Below are 18,799 nucleotides of genomic sequence, written 5' to 3' on the forward strand. Positions count from 1 at the left end.
GACAAAGTCTCACTATGTCACCCTTGGTAGAGTGTCACAGCTCATAGCAACCTCTAACTCTTGGGCTTAAGCGGTTCTCTTGCCTCAGCATCCCAAGTAGCTGGGACTACAGGCGCCTGCCAGAACGCCTGGCTATTTGTTGTTGTTGTTGTTGTTGTCATTGTTGTTTAGCAAACCTGGGCTGAGTTCAAACCCATCAGCCCGTGCATATGACCGGAGCCCTAACCACTGAGCTATGGACACTGAGCCCTCCTCCTGAGTGTTTGAGACTACAGGCATGCACCATGATGCCCCACTAATTTTTCTAATTTTATTAGAGCTAGGGTTTTGCGCTTGCTCAGGCTCATCTTGAACCTCCTGAGCTTAAGGGATTCTTCCTCTCACCTCTGCCCCTGGCTGAATATGACTTCTTAATATAGGTAGTAGACATAAAAAGTTTATGTGCAATTTAAAATACTTTAACATGGTAAATTGCACATGAACTTTATGTCCATTCTGTATGTCTGGCCAAGAGAACCTGCTAAAGGAAAGTGGTAAATAATTAGTCTTAGATTTTGAGTTGTATGGAACTTCTGAAGATTAATGTTACTCCCACATTGGGGAGATGTTTAATAAGAATACTGAACAAATTAGAACTAACTTGATTTTGGGAAACTGGTTTCACGTATCCCTTGTTCTAGGAAGTACAGCTTGTCCCTGGATTTACTTAGCATTCATAATTAGGGTTAAAGTCTAGGATAGACTTTGTCAGGAAGCATGGAAACAACAATAGCCTAAGAGACAGGCCATCTAGCTTATAGTGTGGACTCTAATAGTTCATTGACCTTTAGTGCCCATGAACTCAGAGAGGTCGGATAATTCCTATAATGTTCATGATTTTTCAGTCTGCCAGATAAATAAAATGACAGAGTCATCTGCATTCGTGTTTTCCAATTGTATTCATGTTTTAAAGAAAGTAAGGAGGTGGTAGATCATCATGATGATGTAAAAAGTATGACAGAGTATTTACATCATCAGTAAACACCATACACAATGTCATCTCAATTAGACATCCAAAAATGAATGAACTGTCATTTTATTTCTTTTTAGGAGACCTAAAATCAGTCATTTAGGTAATATCTTTTCCTACAATTAAATTTTAAGTAAAAATAAAGCTAAAAAAGCATAAATCAGTGTCTAGAAAATGATTTTCAGAGGAAATGAATGGGAGTCTATTATTTGAACAATTTTACTAGATAATAACAATCTATGCTGTCTTCCTCTACCCTGGGAAGATTGAATAACCTGTTAAGCACTTTTGGATAGGATGTTATGATAATATTTATAACCTGTCATCTCTGAAGCAGAAATAACATCAGTCTTAGAGTCTCAGATATCTATAGCTCTCTTTTCAGATATCTGATGGAAATGCTCTTTGGATTCTAAATCAGCACTGACTATTGTGAGCCATGAGCCACATATGCAAGTGATATATGTAATTTTAAAATTTCTTGTAGTTACGTTAAAAACATAAGAAGTAAATTTTAATAATATATTTTTATTTTACCCAATATATAAAAAAATTATCATTTCTCTATGTAATCATGTGAAAAATTATTAAGAATGTATTTTTACTTTCTTTTTTCATACTATGTCTTCCAAATCCACTATGTATTTTACACTTACAGTTCATCTTAATTCATTGGCTAAATTTGAAACAATTAAAGCCAAATGGAGTCCTACCAAAAATAATGATATCATGTTCAATGGAAAAATATTTTATACTGTTTTCATTTAAAAGTAAAGTTGAAATAGGTTAAATAAAAAAGAATCCAATTTCTTGTGGTACTTGCCACATTTTTTTTTGTTGTTGTTTGTTTTGTTTTGGGAGACAGAGTCTCACTCTGTTGCCTTGGCTAAAGTGCTGTGGCATCATAGCTCATAGCAACCTCAAACTCTTGGGCTCAAGCGATCCTCTTGCCTCAGCCTCCCCAGTACCTGGGACTATAGGCACCTGTTGCAATGCCTGGCTTGTTTTTCTATTTTTAGTAGTGATGGGGTCTCACTCTTGCTCAGGCCGGTTGAACTCCTGAGCTGAGGAGATCCTCCCACCTAGGTACCAGTCACATTTTAAGTGCTCATAGTTATCATGGCTGGTGGCTACTGTAACAGCACAGATGTAGAGTAGCCCCATCATCATTGAAAATTTTACTGGACAGCACTAAATCCTTAAATCGTCCCTTGTAAAGCCAAAAGTTGGACATATTTTGTTATTTTTTAATACAGTCATGCTTCACATAACAATGTATCTGTCAGCTGTGTACCATGTATATGACGGTGGTCTCATAGGATTATAATACCATGTTTTTATTGTATCTTTCTATTTATAGATATGTTTCGATACACAAATACCTACCATAGTGTTTTTATTTCCTACAGCATTCAATACAGTAGTATGGTGTATAGGTTTGTACCCTACGGGCAATAGCAATACTATAAAGCCTGGCTGTGTAGTAGTCTTTGCCACGTAGTTTATGTGATGGTCCCATAAAGTTGAAAGAGCCTAACGACACATTTCTCAGAGCATATCCCCCTGGCTAAGCAACTCATGGCTGTATTACATCTAGCAACCAGTCTTTTGATGGCCTAAGTCTCATGAAATTGAACTCCTGACTAAGGTTTGTGACTTTAAGTCTACATTTATAGTTTCATAGTTAGTTGTTTGAGTGATGATTTCCCCTGAGGCCCTAACACTTTTATGTTCATTATGTGGCCCCAGACTCTAGACTGGCTTTGAAAGTGATAGATTTCTACCTGAAATACCTTTATGAATTATAAAATAAATGCATGCCTTTTCTATTTTTTTCTGCTACCGAGGGTCACTGTTTGAGAAAGACGTAACACAGCCCTCAAGATGCCCATTTTGGTGTTGTAAACATAAGGTGACATGTAGGTGTAAGGTTTTTTTTTTTAGGTTAAGTTATTAAGAGAAAAAAATTGAGAGAAGAATTAGAAATAGTAACAGGTTTTAAGATTAATATTGAAACTAGGCAGATGAGTTAACTTCTCATCTCAACTTTGGGGAAGTCCTCTTCCCCAAAGGTGAGACACCACCGTAGACATCACTGCCTCCGTCCCTGACACACACGCAGGAAATGTGATGCAATACAGAATAAGACAAAAAAAAAAAAAGTATGAGTAAATTAATATTATTGTGCTCTTCACTAATGGGCTCAAAGTTTCTTGGTAGCTTGTAGCAGCTCGGGCACATTAGACAGCTTCTTCTCACTTTAAGGGAGAATAGGAAAGTACATAGGAGAAACTTTTTAACTGTATATATTTTTATTTTTCTTTCTTTCATTCACAAAACATAGCATACTATATACACTGGTCTTTGCTTCTGGTATGTTGTATTTTCATTTAACCTGTGCCGGCCGTCTTCTGTTGAACAGCACTGTCCTGTAGAATAGCCATTACCCATAAATGGCTATCAAAACCAAAATTAGGCTAGGCACAGTGGCTCATGCCTGCAATACTACTACTCTGGGAGTCCAAGGCAGATAAATTGGTTGAGCTCAGGAGTTTAAGACCAATCTGAGCAAGAACGAGACTCCATCTCTACCAAAAATAGAAAAACTAGCTGGGTGTTGTGAGGGGTGCCTATAGTCCCAGCTACTTGGGAGCCTGAGGCAAGAGGAGCTCTTGAAGCCAGGAATTTGAGGTTGCCCTGAGCTGGGCCAATGGCACAACTCTAGCCTGGGGCCACCGAGTGAGATTCTGTTATAAATAAAGAAATAAACAAAAATTAAATAAAATTAAAATTTCGTTCCTTGGCTTACGTGTCCACACTTCAGTGCTCAATAGCCCATGTGGCTAGTGGCTACCATTTGTTTAAGAACAGACAATTTCTGTCACTGCAGAAAGTTCTTTCAGAAAGCAGTGGTGGAAGGAGAAATTTTAACTTTTTTTTGGAGAGCAGTCTTGTCCTAGGAGAGAATGATTTGGATCTGCTACCAAGATATAAAATAAAAATCTTAAATAAAAATCTGTGAACTAACACTTTTCGACCTTTTCCTGGTCTGGTGCTCTCCTCCGTGATTCCCATCTCGTGTTATGGGATCTTGGAGAATTTCAGGTGTTGAATCTCTGGAAGATGAAAAAGAAAAACGGTTCTTTTTGAATAGACTTTCACTGTCTACTTTCCATTGGCTGAAGGTGCTTCCTAAATTGCATGACTTACAGTGCTAATGTACCCTGGAACTGTGGTCAGATCTCAAGAAAAACCCCTGGTTTCCTCTGGTCTGAGTACTCCTCCAGCCTTGTGCAATGCTGAAGTATATTTTTGACTTTGAATCTGAGTCATTGAAAAGTGTACCTAGGTGACAGATGGTGGAAACTTATTACTTCCTGCATTTTGACTGTGTTTTGAACAGTCTTGAAGATCTTTATCTTCCCACCAACGCTTTGGTGATGTGTGAGTGCTGTGTAGGCCTTTTAAAGAAACCTTAAGTTTTACTTAGAGGACTAGGTGGTGGTGAATTCTGATTCTTTTCACAAAACAGACTTTCTCAGCCTCTCTTTAATTTTTTTCTTTTATTTAAACTACTGCTTATGTGCCAGAAACTTGAATGATACCATGCACTTTACATACAGTATCTCATTTAATGCTCACAAGAACCAACGAAGTTGATATTATTATTGTTTTCTTCTTTTTATAGGGAAGGAAATGGAGTCTGAATAGCATAATTAAATTTACAAAGTTATGCAGCTAGTTAAGTGGCAAAGCAGAACTTTGATTCCATGACTGTTTGGTTGTAGTACTCACTGTGTGATGCTGCACAATAAGATGATTTTAACAGAATTGTACGTAAATTGGTGGTCTACAGGCAAGCCAATCGGATCCCCACATTCAGCAGTTGGTAATGGTATTGTTGTTGCTTGCCATTGCAGGCTAACTGCTGTTTCTGTGGTTAACAGTATAAGAGTAACCCGAATTGGATATTTCAGAAGACCTGGAGATTTATGGGCTATTGATGGTGCTCCTTTCCTCTTGTCTCAGGTGGCTGTGTTATTGCAACGTGCCACAGTTCTGTGACAGTCTACCTCGGTACGAAACCACACAGGTGTTTGGGAGAACACTGCTTCGCTCGGTCTTCACCGTAATGAGGAGACAACTCCTGGAACAAGCAAGACAGGAAAAGGACAAACTGCCTCTTGAGAAACGAACTCTCATCCTCACCCATTTCCCAAAGTAAGGAAGAGTTCTCGCTGGTCTTTGTGTGATGCCAGGGCTTGAGGTTGGTAAATACAGTGATGAAGCCTGCATCAGTAACACGCTCAGGAATGAGGGAAGCAGCGTCCTGGGGGGAGGAAGAAGGACCTGCAGTTCGCTTTGTGAATTTCCGTGGCTTCTCTTCAGTCCATTTATTAGCTTGACTTTGTGTAGATGGCAGTCATTGCTTCTCCACCGCGCCTCGTCCTGCCTGCCCATTGTCTCTGAGTCTCATAGAATGGGGCAGTACTTTGTTTTGTGTATTCAGCTGCTAGGAAGCTAGAGAGGATAAGGAAGAATGTATAGGTTCAGTTTGCAGCCACTCAGAAGTGGTGCCAGAAAACTGGAGTGTCAGGTTCCCCCCACTTCCTTTCTAAGCAGGAGTGAACCATCCCATGCCTCAGGTAGAGTAGGCCTCCCCTCACTCTTTAGAAACTAGATGGCAAGAGTGGGGCTGGGTAGACATAGAGGCCACCTTCAGTGTGAACTTTGGACCCCTGTCCTCAGTTTTTTGTAGAAAATACATACTCTTGTGCCCTGTATTGTTTCTAAGACATAAATAACCACTTATATATTTTTAGTAAAGTAATGTGTGAAAGTAACAGAAGGTCGCAGGCTGCACCATTGACCTTGGAAATGCATTTTTAATGATAAGAATCAAAAATGTAAGCTAAGAGGTTGATTTCTAGAGAGAGGAGCTGAGGGTTCTTCAGTTGATGACTTTTATGGGGCAATGATAGCAAGACACGAATGAGACAATTCATTTTGTGATTGTCAGTCTGCCTAGATCAGTGTTGGCAGAGGAGGAAGAAGGTATGATTTGAAAATACCTACTATGTATAATAGAGCCTTCCTTCCTCACCCCACAGAGATGTGCTGATGTAGAGAATAGAATTTGAGAGGAGGTATTATATGTGTATTCTTAAGGGTTGATGAAACCCTGCTTTATTTCATAAACTCGACTTTTATTATTAAGACACTTATTATTATTAAGTGACCCAGTTTGTATCTTAGTAAAGGATAGTTTTAATTCTTTGACATAAGTTAGGTCCAAAACAACACCACCACCACCAAAATAGCTTTCTGATAGATTTGACCGACAATTCCTTGGTAGCTAACCCAAATCCTACACTTCAGATAGAGGATGCCATGGGTAATTCTGATGGGCTTCAGCTGAACACCCAATATACACACATATATTTTAGCATCCTGACTGTCAAATTTTTCTTAAGAGTCCAAAGCACTTGGACTGCAGTTAGGTGTTGCCCCGAAAGTGGGATATAGATTCTGGGCATTTCAGTGGCTGCCTTTTGACCAGTCCTTTTCTTAAAGACAAAAGCAATTTTATACTTATTTCTGTATTACATGTGCACATAAGCAGCTTTTTGTGTTTTTTGGGGGGAAGGGGGTGATAGTTGTCATTCTGTCTCTAAGTCAAGGCATAAGAGATGAGGAGGATCTCTCCTTTTCTAACACACACCTGTTATGGTGCTTAAAAAGAAATTTTAATTACTTTGCATAGTAACAATTTTCTTTCCATAGCAAATTCATTTTACTTCTGCAGATATTTGCTAATTATAGTGTGTTTTGTTCCTTCAGCCCATGGTTCTGGCATGCATGTGCTGTTGAGCTAAAAAATCAATGCTGTGTTCTTTTCTTCTCTATTACTAATGGTGGGGTGAAACTACCACCCACTTCTCCTTTTAAATCCCTTTTCATTGAATATGACAACATTCGGGGCTGCTGGGGATTTATACTTCCAGTTTTGGCAGCAGAATCACACATACTGAAGCCTGAGGTGTTATTTGAGTCTCGGGCACCGTTTCAGAGTGGGAGCTGGGACCAGTCCCCAGTGAGGTCTCTGAGATTCTCACATGGATTTTCAGAGTATGTGTCCTTATCTTCCTAGTCTTCATAAATGCTGCCTTTTCCTCCATGTGCCTTTCCCCCATCAACCTATTTACAAGGTTGTTTTTTAAAAGTCTCCTACCTGTGTTTCATTCTAAAAGTGATACATGCACATGTTGAAGAAAATTAACAAAGAAGAGAAAGGCCACCCATAGCCTCACTCCTCTGAACCTCATGTAGCGCTTGTAGATATTTCTATTTTTTCCCTGTGTATGGGAGAAAAAAATTCAGTAGGCCTGGGTGGGACTTTTATCTGTGTGTTTAACCAGGTTTTCAGGTGGTTTTACGTTGTGTCAAGCTATGCAGAATCAAAAGAGAATTACTTGGGGCGGTGCCTGTGGCTCAAAAGTGTAGGGCACTGGCCCCATATGCCAGAGGTGTTGGGTTCAAACCCAGCTCTGGCCAAAAACTGCAAAAAAAGGAATTACTTTGTAGAACTTTCTGGAAATGCATTTCTGTATTTGGACATACCAGGGCTGTTCAACTAAATCATCATTTGAATTATAAATCTTTATTATATTTCTGAGTTGAAGGGGAGACATTGATGTGAAGATGATTGCTATAGACAGTTAGGGCCTTACCCTTTAGTAATATATGGGTTTTTTATTGTACTTTTGCTTCTATTCTTGTGTCTAGGTTTTTGTCCATGTTAGAAGAAGAAGTTTATAGTCAAAACTCTCCCATCTGGGATCAGGATTTTCTCGCAGCTTCTTCCAGAACCAGCCAGCTAGGAATCCAAACAGGTAAATTTTTTTTTTTTTTCTGTAAATCAGAGAACAACCAGGAGGGCCAACCCAAAGTGTGTTAGTTGGAGCTCCCTCTGTATTTGTTTTTCATCAGGAAATTGAAGACTGGAGCCAACAAAAAAGCAAATACTTGGGCAAATCTTACATCTGCATCCCTATTAATGAGGAGAAAATAGTTGTGAAGCAAAATCTTGTAACTGTGTCTATTAATGAGGAGTACAGGTGCAAACCAAATAGATTAAACAAAAAAAAAAAACTACTATGGAATTTGCTTAGCCTGCACATTGCAGTTTAATGGGAAATGTAAAATGCCAGCCAGCTCAGCTCTGTAATCACATTTGGCTTTCTTCAGAGATTATTATAGTCTCAGTCAATGGCTAGATGTGCTGAGGAATCGAGTCTCAGGCTGACTTCTTAATCTGTGATGTCTGTACATCAGATTACTACCAGGGGCAATGGTGGGATAGTGAGGAGAAGCAGGCGGTCCCAAGCCTACAGGATGTGAAACACTTCTCAGTAGGGCCCGGGCATCTTTGCTGTTGCTCGAGTCTGTTTGCAGCATCAGTTGGCATTTCGTGAGCAAGACAGACATCTGGGGTCACAGTGATCTTATCTTTGACACTAGGAGGACTTGATGGAGAAGTCTGGCAGGAAAAGGCAAAGTAGCAGTTTATATTTGTCTATGGGAAAAGAAGAATGCAGACTTTTGATCTCAAGAATGTTTTGTAGAGGCTCGGCGCCTGTAGCTCAGCAGCCAGGACGCCAGCCACATATACCAGAGCTGGCGGGTTAGAATCCAGCCTGGGCCTTCCAAACAACGATGACAACTATACCAAAAAAAAAAATAGTCGGGTGTTGTGGCAGGCACCTGTAGTCCCAGCTACTTGGGAGGCTGAGGCAAAAGAATCGCTTAAGCCCAAGAGTTGGAGGTTGCTGTGAACTGTGATTTCACAGCACTCTACTGAGGGTGACATAGTAAGACTGTTTCAAAGAAAAAGAGTGCTTTGTACAACTTTAGATCAAAGCATAACATGCGGGCTTTTGAGTATTGCCTCCTGCAAAGGAAATTTTATTTATTTATTTGTTTATTGTAAATTTTGGATTAGTATGAAGGTGCATACAATTAGGTTACATTGTTTGTGTTTGTAAGGTAAACTATAAAGTCCTAGACGTAGTTATGGCCTTCACCCAGGAAGTGTGCTGTATACCCCTACATTGTACTATTCTTGTTTTAAAAAAGAAAATCAAGGTATGATTTACATACAGTAGAATTCACCCTTTTGGTGTACTATGTGTTTTGACAAACACACTTGGGCAACCATTGCTGCCATTAAAATGCAGAACAAGTGTGTTACTCCAACCAAATTCCTGTGTAGCCCATCCCAGGGCATTCATTGCCTTCCTCTCAGCCCTGCAACCACTGATCTGTTTTTCCTTCCTATAGTTTCGCCTTTTCTAGAATGTCATATGAGTGGAATCTTATAGTATATAACCTTTTGAGTCTGATAACTTTAGCTTAGCATAATGCATTTGAGAAGGTGATTTTTATTTTATTTATTTATTTGAGACAGAGTCTTACTGTGTCACCCTTGGTAGTATGCCATGGCATCACAGCTCAGGCAACCTCAAACTCTTAGGCTTAATCGATTCTCTTTCCTCAGTCTGCCAAGTAGGTGGGACTACCGGCCCCTGCCACAACGCCCAACTGTTTTTTTTTGTTGTTGTTGTTGTTGCAGTTGTCATTCTTGTTTAGCTGGCCTGGGCTGGGTTGGAACCCACCAGTCTTGGTGCATGTGGCCAACACCGTAACCACCATGCTACCAGCACCGAGCTGAGAAGATGATTTTTAAAAGATGTTTCGTCTAGAGCCAGGTGCTGTGGCTCACGCCTGTAATCCTAGCACTCTGGGAGGCTGAAGTGGAAGGATTGCTTGAACTTAGGAATTTGATACCAGCATGAGCAAGAGTGAGACCTTCACTACTAAAAATAGAAAAACTACCTGGGTATTGTGGCAGGTGCTTGTAGTCCCACCTACTTGGGAGGCTGAGGCATGTGGATCGCTTGAACCTAGGAGTTTGAGGTGGCTGTGAGCTATGGTGCAACAGCACTTAACTGACAGTGAAAGAGTGAGACTCTATCTCAGAAAAAAAAAAAAAATTCATCTAGAGTCCAAGGTTAGTTATAAATATAATCAAATCCTACAAACCAGAGTCCTTAGGAAATGAGGTATTTTTATTGGATCAAAGATTTTTCACTTTCAGTAACATCTTTGTGTCCTTTTTTTTTTTTTTTTTTACCTTAAGTCTTAACTTTCTCGTTTCTTTAGTTTAAAATCTTTAGTGCTTTAGAGTCTCTCTGTGCATATTACCTGCTCCCTCTAGACCTGAGCAGTTAGTGTGTACTGGACATACTTTCTCTGGTTCCTGGACATATCCTCTGTCTGTTCTCCAAGTAGCTAGCTTTTGAATGGCATATTTCCCATGAACTCTTTCCTACTTTCTCTTATGCCCCTTTAGCAAAGACTGGATCTCCTTGCTTTTTAACTTTGACAGAACCTTGGCTCTATCTTCTCCTTGGTTCTCAAATATGATTGCACAATGGAATCACCCACAGAGATTTGAAATGCACTGTACATGGATTTCCAAATGCTTTCCCAAGAGAGTGTGAGATTATTGGTCTGGGGTGAGGTCTAGACATTGGAACTTTAAATATATATAATTTTTTTTTCTTTTTTTTTGAGACAAGTCTTACTCTGTTGCCCTTGTGCTATGGCACGACAGCTCACAGTAATTTCAAACTCTTGGGTTCAAGAGATCCTCTTGCCTCAGCCTCCTGAATAGCTGGGACTACAGGTACCTGCCACAACTCCCAGCAATTTTTTTTAATTTTTAGTAGAGACAGAGTCTCATTCTTGCTCAGGCTGGTCTTGAATTCTTGAGTTCAGGTGATCCACCTGCCTCAGCCTCCCAGAGTGCTAGGATTATAGGCTGAGTCACTGTGCCTCACCTAGACATTGGGACTTTTAAAAGCTGTAAATGTTAAAAGGTGGTTTTAATGTTCAGTAACATTTGAGAATTGCTATTTCAGATAATATTTCCCTCATGTTATCCTAGCCCCGATTTTCCCCTTAATTTTTGTCTTTCCTTAGAGTGTAACTCCTTGTGCCCATTTTTTCCACAATGATAGTAATAATTGACACTTTTGTTAAGTGGTAGACTAAATGGCTTGCTTTGTATCTTTAAGCCTTATTACAAACCCAAGGAAGCTGGAGTTATTGTCTACTTTACATACTTAAGGAAACAAACTCAGAGAGGAGCAAGTTGCCCAAGATCAGAGCTCGTAAGTGATGGATGTGGGCTCCACACCCAGCTCTGTCTAACTCCTAATTTAAGAGTTAATTAAGAGCCAGAGCTCTAACCACCACATTACACTGTCTCAGTGTACACTGCAGATGTGCAGTGTAAGCTTTGTGGGAGGAATGAATGAAGAACACAGTTTCCCCCTTAAGGCAGGAGGACACTGGGCTATTCAGCAGGATCAACTTTGTTCTCTTCTGGAGCGTCTGTGAAGAGGATTTCTCTGTGTGTGAAAAGTCCCCTTGCCTGACCTTTGCCTCCTCAAAATCCTCCCAATCTGCTCAACTTCCAGCCACATTGCTATCTGTCATAGCACAAGATGGGAAAGGCAGCGTTTTCTGTGACCCTGTGGAAATTCTGTGTTTATTTCTGTGGCTAAAGTTATCACCCGGTTAGGCTGGATTGTACACTTTAGGATTACCTGAAGCCATCAGAAGCGGTCTCTCTTCTCCTGTTCTGCTGTAATTGCAATGTGTTGTCTTGGGAGGAGAGAAGAGTGTAATCTTCTACTTAATTGGCATGTCTGCACATTGATAGCAACTATGATAAATGACATTCATAATGATGGTTCTGAAGTTTTGCAAGACATTCAAATCACTTCTTCCTCTTTGTTCAGACTCATTCCAGTGTGGTTTGAAATTCAGAAGGCCTGTATGTTGGAAGGAAAAACACAGCTTGGCACTATGGAATATTCTGATTCTTTACATACCAACTGCTGTTTGGTTAGAAGTGCTATGAGTTGGTGTTTCTCCGCTGCTTTGTTGAATATTCCATTATCTTCTTTGCTGCTGGGAATGTCTCTGTAGGCAACCGTGGGTGCATTGGAACTTAGATGAATGGACATAAGCCGTGTCCTGTATGCAGCCAGTGTTACTGAGAGTGTCTGTGCTCCTTATCATCTCTCACCTTCATTAGGTGCCAATCAGCAACACAACTAGCAAAGCAGCATCCTACTGTGTGCAATGGCTTTTTCTTTAAAAAGTCAAAACTTTTCGTTTGGAAATATATATATATTTTTTTGGCAGGGCTGGGTTTGAACCCGCCACCTCCGGCATATGGGACCGGCGCCCTACCCTTTTGAGCCACAGATGCCGCCTGGAAATATTTTCAAACTTACACCGAGGCTGGTGCGTTCAAGCCCAGGGTGGGCCTATTAAACAACAGTGACAACTGCAACCAAAAAATAGTCAGACGGTGTGGTGGGTGCCTGTAGTCCCAGCTACTCAGGAGGCTGAGGCAAGAGAATCACTTAAGCCTAAGAGTTTGTGATGCCACAGCACTCTACCGGGGGTGACATAGTGACACTCTGTCTCCAAAAAGAAAAAAAAAGAGAGAGAGAAAAAGCTGAAGAAAGCCTGTGTATTTTATACTCTTTTCTCAGGTATAAACCAATTGTTAACATTTTGCCAGATTTGCTTTTCTCATTATCCCTTTCCTACCCCCCACTCTTTCTTTTTCTTTCTCTCTCATTTTATATATGTATGCCCCCCAAGTTATATATATGTTCCCCCCTTATTATTATAGTTGAAAATTACAAATACCATGCTCCTTTACTCGTGTCAGTGGGCTTCTTCCAAGAACAGGGACCTTTTTTTTTTTTTAAAGAATGGCTTTGCGAGGAAAAAAAACAAACTGTATAGTTATCAGTCAGCAAATTTCACCTTCATATAGTATTATTATCTCATCTGTAGACTGTTTTCTGTTTTTGCCTCTGTCTCAACAATGTGGTATATAGTAACTTTTCTGTGATCTCGGGAGGCATACGATGTTGGCTTGTTGGTACTAAGCTTGATCACTTGGTTAAGGTGGTGTTCACCAGCTTTCTTCACTGTAGTGTTACCACTTTTCCTTTTGGAATGAAAAAGTGTCTTTGTATGGTAATACTTTGAGACTATGCAAATCTCTTCTCTGAATTAGTTATTATATGGTGGCTGCCAGATGGTGATTTTTTTATCAACTTCCATCATTCCTTTCTCATTTGTGTTTGTTGGTGTCCTTCTGTAAGGAGAGCTTTGTCTTCTCTCCACTTACTTATTTATTCATTTATTATTTTGTCAATATGAACTCAGATATCCCTGTTTTATTCCATGAGTTATAATCCATTACTGTTTTTATTATCTTGATGACTTGTGTTGTTAAAAGAATGAATTCTTTGTGGTATTGGGCAGAAATGAGATGGTGTCATGTGCACTTGGTTCCTTGTTGCTTGGGAAAGGAGTCACCTAATACCTTCTTTTCCTTTTATTGTGGCAGTTATCAATCCTCCTCCTGTGGCTGGGACAGTTTCATACAATTCCAACTCATCGTCCCTTGAGCAGCCTAATGGAGGGAGCAGCAGCCCTGCCTGCAAAGCCTCTTCTGGACTTGAGGCAAACCCAGGTAAGCTCTTGGGGAGGGATAATTAAAGGCTGTGAGTGGCCCCAGGAATCTGATTGTCTGAGGAGTGACAAAGGTAGACATAGGCCAACTACAGATTGTGCATGTCTAGAATTTTTGTGGCTGGGAATCTGTTTGTTTTAGGCTTTCGACTGTATTGGTTAGTTATTGCTGAGTAACAAGCCAACCCAAAATGTAGCTTTTTTTTTTAATAGGAAGAAAATGATACAAATTTATTTAATATATGTACATGGACACCCTCAGAATCCAAAATGCAGTCTTACAACTATAATAACTTATTCTTGTAGCTCACTCGTTTAGCACGTTACCAGGTAGTTGACTGATCTCAGCTCATCTCATTCAGTCTGTGCTGGGCTTGCTCATGTGTTTCTCTTCTGGGCTTGGCTTGGATAGAACACGTAAGCTGAACACGTCTGCTTCACATATTCCTCATTGTCCTCCTAGGACCTCTGGGCTGCCCAGTACATGTCCTTCTTGTGATGATGGCAGAAGTGCCAGAGAATAAGCAGAAATACAGAGTCTCTTTCAGCCTAGGTTCCAGACTGGACACCATCACTTCTGTCTCATTCTGTCATCTAAAACAAGTCACATGGTGGAACTGAGAATCAAGAGATGGAGAAGTGGAAAGATGTAGTCTCTTTCTTTTGTGAGAATAACTGCAATGTTACATGGCAGATACCAGAATTTGACCACTAATATTATCTGCCATATTAGCAAAAATGTCTCTTAATCTGGAAGCATTTCAGTTATAGCATGTTTTGAAGGTTGTATTTCTGCCTGCAGACTTGATATCAAACAAATCTTAAATATGCCAAAATTTTGAAATAAAAGAAATGCCATGAAAGGGAGAGAGAGGACCTCTATGAAATACCAAATATGTAGCGTGTTCCACCATTCTCTCTTCCTCTTTCAGCAGTGACATCACTAATCAGTCAGTCATCACTAATCTTTGCCAGTGAGTTAGGATGCAGCCTTAGATGCTTTTTTTTTTCTTTTTGAGACAGAGTCTCAAACTGTCGCCCTGGGTAGAGTGCTGTGGCGTCATAGCTTATAAAAACCTCAAACTTGGGCTCAAGTGATCCTGCTGTTTCAGTTTTTCCATTTTTAGTAGAGATGGGGTCTTGTTTTTGCTCAGGCTGGGCTCAAACTCATGAGTTCAAGCAGTCCACCTGCCTTGGCCTCCCAGAGTGCTAGGATTACAGGCGTGAGCCACTGTGCCGGGCCCTTAGATGCTTTCTTATTATAACACTGTTAGAACTGTTTCAGATTTGGGGCATACAAGGTACAAACCTTAGCTATGGAATAAGTAGTTTGCAGTATTGCTCTTGAGGATCATGGAATTTGAAAACTTACTGGTCAAATGTCTGGCTGTGTTTTTCCTTGTCTCCAATAACAACAATATGAGTTATACAAATAAGAACTCCACAAAGGGCATTTAATAAGTAATAGGTAATATTTATGGAAGCATCTTTTGTAGATAAGATACTTTGTATTATTTTGCTCTTTTTAAACTGAAGATAATGAGAATGCCACATAGCAGTGTGTTCTGTTGGATTCCTATTTGAAGAATAAATTAGATGTAGACATCTGTAATAAAAATCTAAAAAAGTGTAATTATACAATAAGTACATGTTATGTCATAAAAACAAACAACCTGGGAAAACAAACATGAAAGTAGAAAGGGGAAAAATCCACTGTCTCCTCTCCTGAGGAAAGTGGGAGAATGTTCTCTGCGTGGCCTCTCCAAGCATGGGCATGATGAGATGGCATCTACTTCATGGGCCAGCAGCCCAGCTTGCCTTGTGAGGCACCACTTTAAAGAAAAGAAGCGTTGTGAGAGATCCAGTAAGCTATTTTATAGTGAAAAAATTAAATTCACCATTTTAATTGTTTATTGAAATAAAATAATTGGTAGTTGGCTGCGCTCTGCTGAGTTTTTCTCTGGAAATTAGCCCTGGCAATTCATTCAAGGTTCATGTTTGTGGGGCGGCATATATCCAAGGACTGGCCATTGCTTCAATTCAAGACATCTTTGGATCTCCAACTTCAGAGGTTCCTCAAGGGATCAACTGAGACATTTGTTGGGACTTCAATAGAGTTCACTTTCTTGCTCTGTTCATCCTACTTCATTCTTCCACTCTCACTGGTCTTCATCTAGACAGCACCGCCCAATACATACACTTCCTGCATGTACATTTCTACCACAGAGTCTGCTTTCCAGGAAACCTACACTGCATTTTTATCACTGTATGTTATTTAATGTATATAATATTTTGCATGGAAATATATATTTCATTATCCTTGTGCTTGGACATAAAAATTAACTCATGTAAAAAAAAAAGCTCTTGTTAGCAATTTGTTTTCAAAAAAAATAAAGTAAAAATAAAATAATTCATATTATATTTCAAATATATATAGAAAAATATACAAAAAAATATACATATATACATATTTCAAATATATATAGACATATATACATAATATACATGCATGCATATACTTACGCATCCCCATATTTGTGTGTATGTGTGTGTGTGCGTTCATGTATATATATAGGATTCACATAAAATACAAGGAGAAATAATAAAATTAACAGTTGAAGCTTTAAATAAACTTCTTTGAGTAATTCATAGACCAATCAGACAAAAATACCAGTATCTAGAAGCCCATAGAACATCAATACACTTAAATTAATGGATATATAGAGATCCAAATTGGAAAATATACATTATATCCAAGAAAACATCATATTATTTATAAAAAATTGATCTTCTTTTAGGTCAGAAAGGTAGTTTCAAAAATTCTTGATGTTTTATTATCATATGGACCATGTTCACTGACCTCAAAGGCACTATATTAGAGATTATGAACCAACAACAGCTAGAATTAGCCCCTTGCACTTACGAATGAAAAGAGTTAAGAATTCACATATCAAGTTAAAACATGGTCACTGAAGATAGAAAATATGCACAATCTGGGGTTGGCCGTTCCTGGGACCTCCTATGTTTTCTTTCCCACCTTCTCCTGCCACCTCTTCCACTGATAAAGGAAGAGGTGATCTCCATACTGGTCAATGCTGTTAGAAAATTAGTTGGATTAGTTGGTGTGTATTATCTGTTTTATGTAAAAACCACCCATTATTTCCTTTTTATTTTGAATCTCATAGGAGAAAAGAGGAAAATGAATGATTCTCATGTTTTAGAGGAGGCCAAGAAACCCCGAGTTATGGGAGATATTCCAATGGAATTAATCAATGAGGTGATGTCTACCATCACGGACCCTGCAGCGATGCTCGGACCAGAGGTCAGCAGGGTAAACTGGGCAGCCACCTGGTAGCTCTCATGATTGTTCTGGCCACTCCAGCTGTCAGAAATGGGGGTGGTAATGCTGAGAGTTACTGTGTTATGCTACACTGGTTTGCATTTAGCCTGTTGGTCAGTCTGGGGAGGGCAGGAGCAAGTGATTCCCCGTGGTGAATATCATAGGGCCACATACTAGTAGTGTGACACAGTTGAAGGCATCCTCCCATTTTTTGTTTTTGTTTTTGAGATTGGGGGGCTGGGGGGTTTCATTGTGTTGCCCAAGCTGGTTTTGAATGCTTAGGCTCAAGCGATCTCCCACCTCAGCCTCCCAAGTAGCTGGGATTACATGCCGTGGCACCTGGCTCCCCTCAACATTTTATTGTAAACAATTTTAAACCCTTACACGTGTTGCAAAATTCTGCGATAAAAATCCATACACACCTCACTTATATTCAGCAGTTAGCATTAATGCCACATTTTCCTTCCCTGTCTCTCCCCAAACCCCTACCCACTGTGAACTATTTGGAACCATTTCAGAGTTAAAAACACATGTCAAAACACTTTACTCCTATTTTTGTGTGAACTTGTATCTCATAAGAATAAGTTTATTCTGTTATATAACCACAATGCAGTTATCACTTTTAGAAAATTTAGCATGGTTATAATATTTTCTGATATAGAGTTGGCAAACTAAAGCCTGCAAGCCAAATCCAGTTCATCGGCTGTTTTTATACGTAAATTTTTATTGATACACATTGTCTGTGGCTGCCTTACAATAGTAGACTTGAATAATTGAGCCAGGGGATGTGTGACTGGCAAAGCATATAATATTTATAATCTATCTCCTTACTGAAAAGTTTGCAGACCCCCAGCCTAATATACAACCCATGTCTAAATCCCCCATAGATCTGAGTTAGGTCCCTTATAACGTTTGTTCTTATTGTCGAAGGATCAGTTAGAGATTGGCATTACATTTAGTTCTTATCTCTTTTGCTCTTTAGTCTCTTTTGCTCTAAAACCATTCCCCAGTCTCTTTTTTTATTTTTTATTTTTGTTATTTTTTTTATTTCAAATTAGTATGAAGGTACAAATTTTTAGATTACATTGTTCTCACTTCCAAGGTCGTAAAGGAGCCCCTCACCCAGGGGGTGTGGTATCCACCCACACTTTGTGCCCATTAGGTGAGAGCTTGCCAGATGCCCTCCCTCCTCTGCCATTCGCCCAACCCCCTCACTTCTTCCTCCTTCTCCTGCCTCATACTAGACTGTATTTGTGTTTTGTTCAAGTGAGTATATAATTGTTTATATGTTGGTTCATATTAGTGTTGAGTACATTGGATATTTGTTTTTTTCATTCTTTCAATACTTTACTAAGAAGAATGTGTTTCAACTCCATCCAGGTAAACATGAAAGATGTAAAGTTTCCATCTTTTTTTTTTTACTGGCCAAATAGTATTCCATGATACACATATTCCACAATTTGTTGAATTTGTCATTCATGGGTTGATGGGTATTTGGGTTGCTTCCACGACTTGTGTGGTGGGATTGCAAACTAATACAACCTTTATAGAAAGAAATATGGAGAATCCTCAAAGATCTAAAAGTTGACCTTCCATTTGATCCCACAATTCCATTATTAGGTATCTACCCAGAAGAAAAAAATCATTTTACCACAAAAACATTTGCACCAGACTGTTTATGTATTTATTTATTTGAGACAGAGTCTCAAGCTGTCACCCTGGGTACAATGCCATGGCGTCACAGCTCACAGCAACCTCAAACTCTTGGGCTTAAGTGATTCTCTTGCCTCAGCCTCCCAAGTAGCTGGGACTACAGGCAC

The 18,799-nt window shown here is 39.5% G+C and overlaps 1 protein-coding gene across 1 annotated transcript in view; it reads left to right on the forward strand.

Annotated features, from left to right (window-relative positions):
* KAT2B (lysine acetyltransferase 2B) overlaps positions 1-18,799 on the forward strand; it is a 117,540-nt gene that overhangs the window by 72,999 nt on the left and 25,742 nt on the right. The window contains exons 7-10 of the mRNA XM_003781875.3: positions 5,039-5,230; positions 7,796-7,902; positions 13,515-13,640; positions 16,825-16,961. Of these exons, the coding sequence (XP_003781923.3) occupies positions 5,039-5,230; positions 7,796-7,902; positions 13,515-13,640; positions 16,825-16,961 (562 nt within the window). The remainder of the gene's footprint in view (positions 1-5,038; positions 5,231-7,795; positions 7,903-13,514; positions 13,641-16,824; positions 16,962-18,799) is intronic.

This window comes from Otolemur garnettii, unplaced genomic scaffold (genome assembly GCF_000181295.1).
Source record: "Otolemur garnettii isolate 467f Iridium unplaced genomic scaffold, OtoGar3 scaffold00002, whole genome shotgun sequence".
In the NCBI taxonomy this organism is placed as follows: domain Eukaryota; kingdom Metazoa; phylum Chordata; class Mammalia; order Primates; family Galagidae; genus Otolemur; species Otolemur garnettii.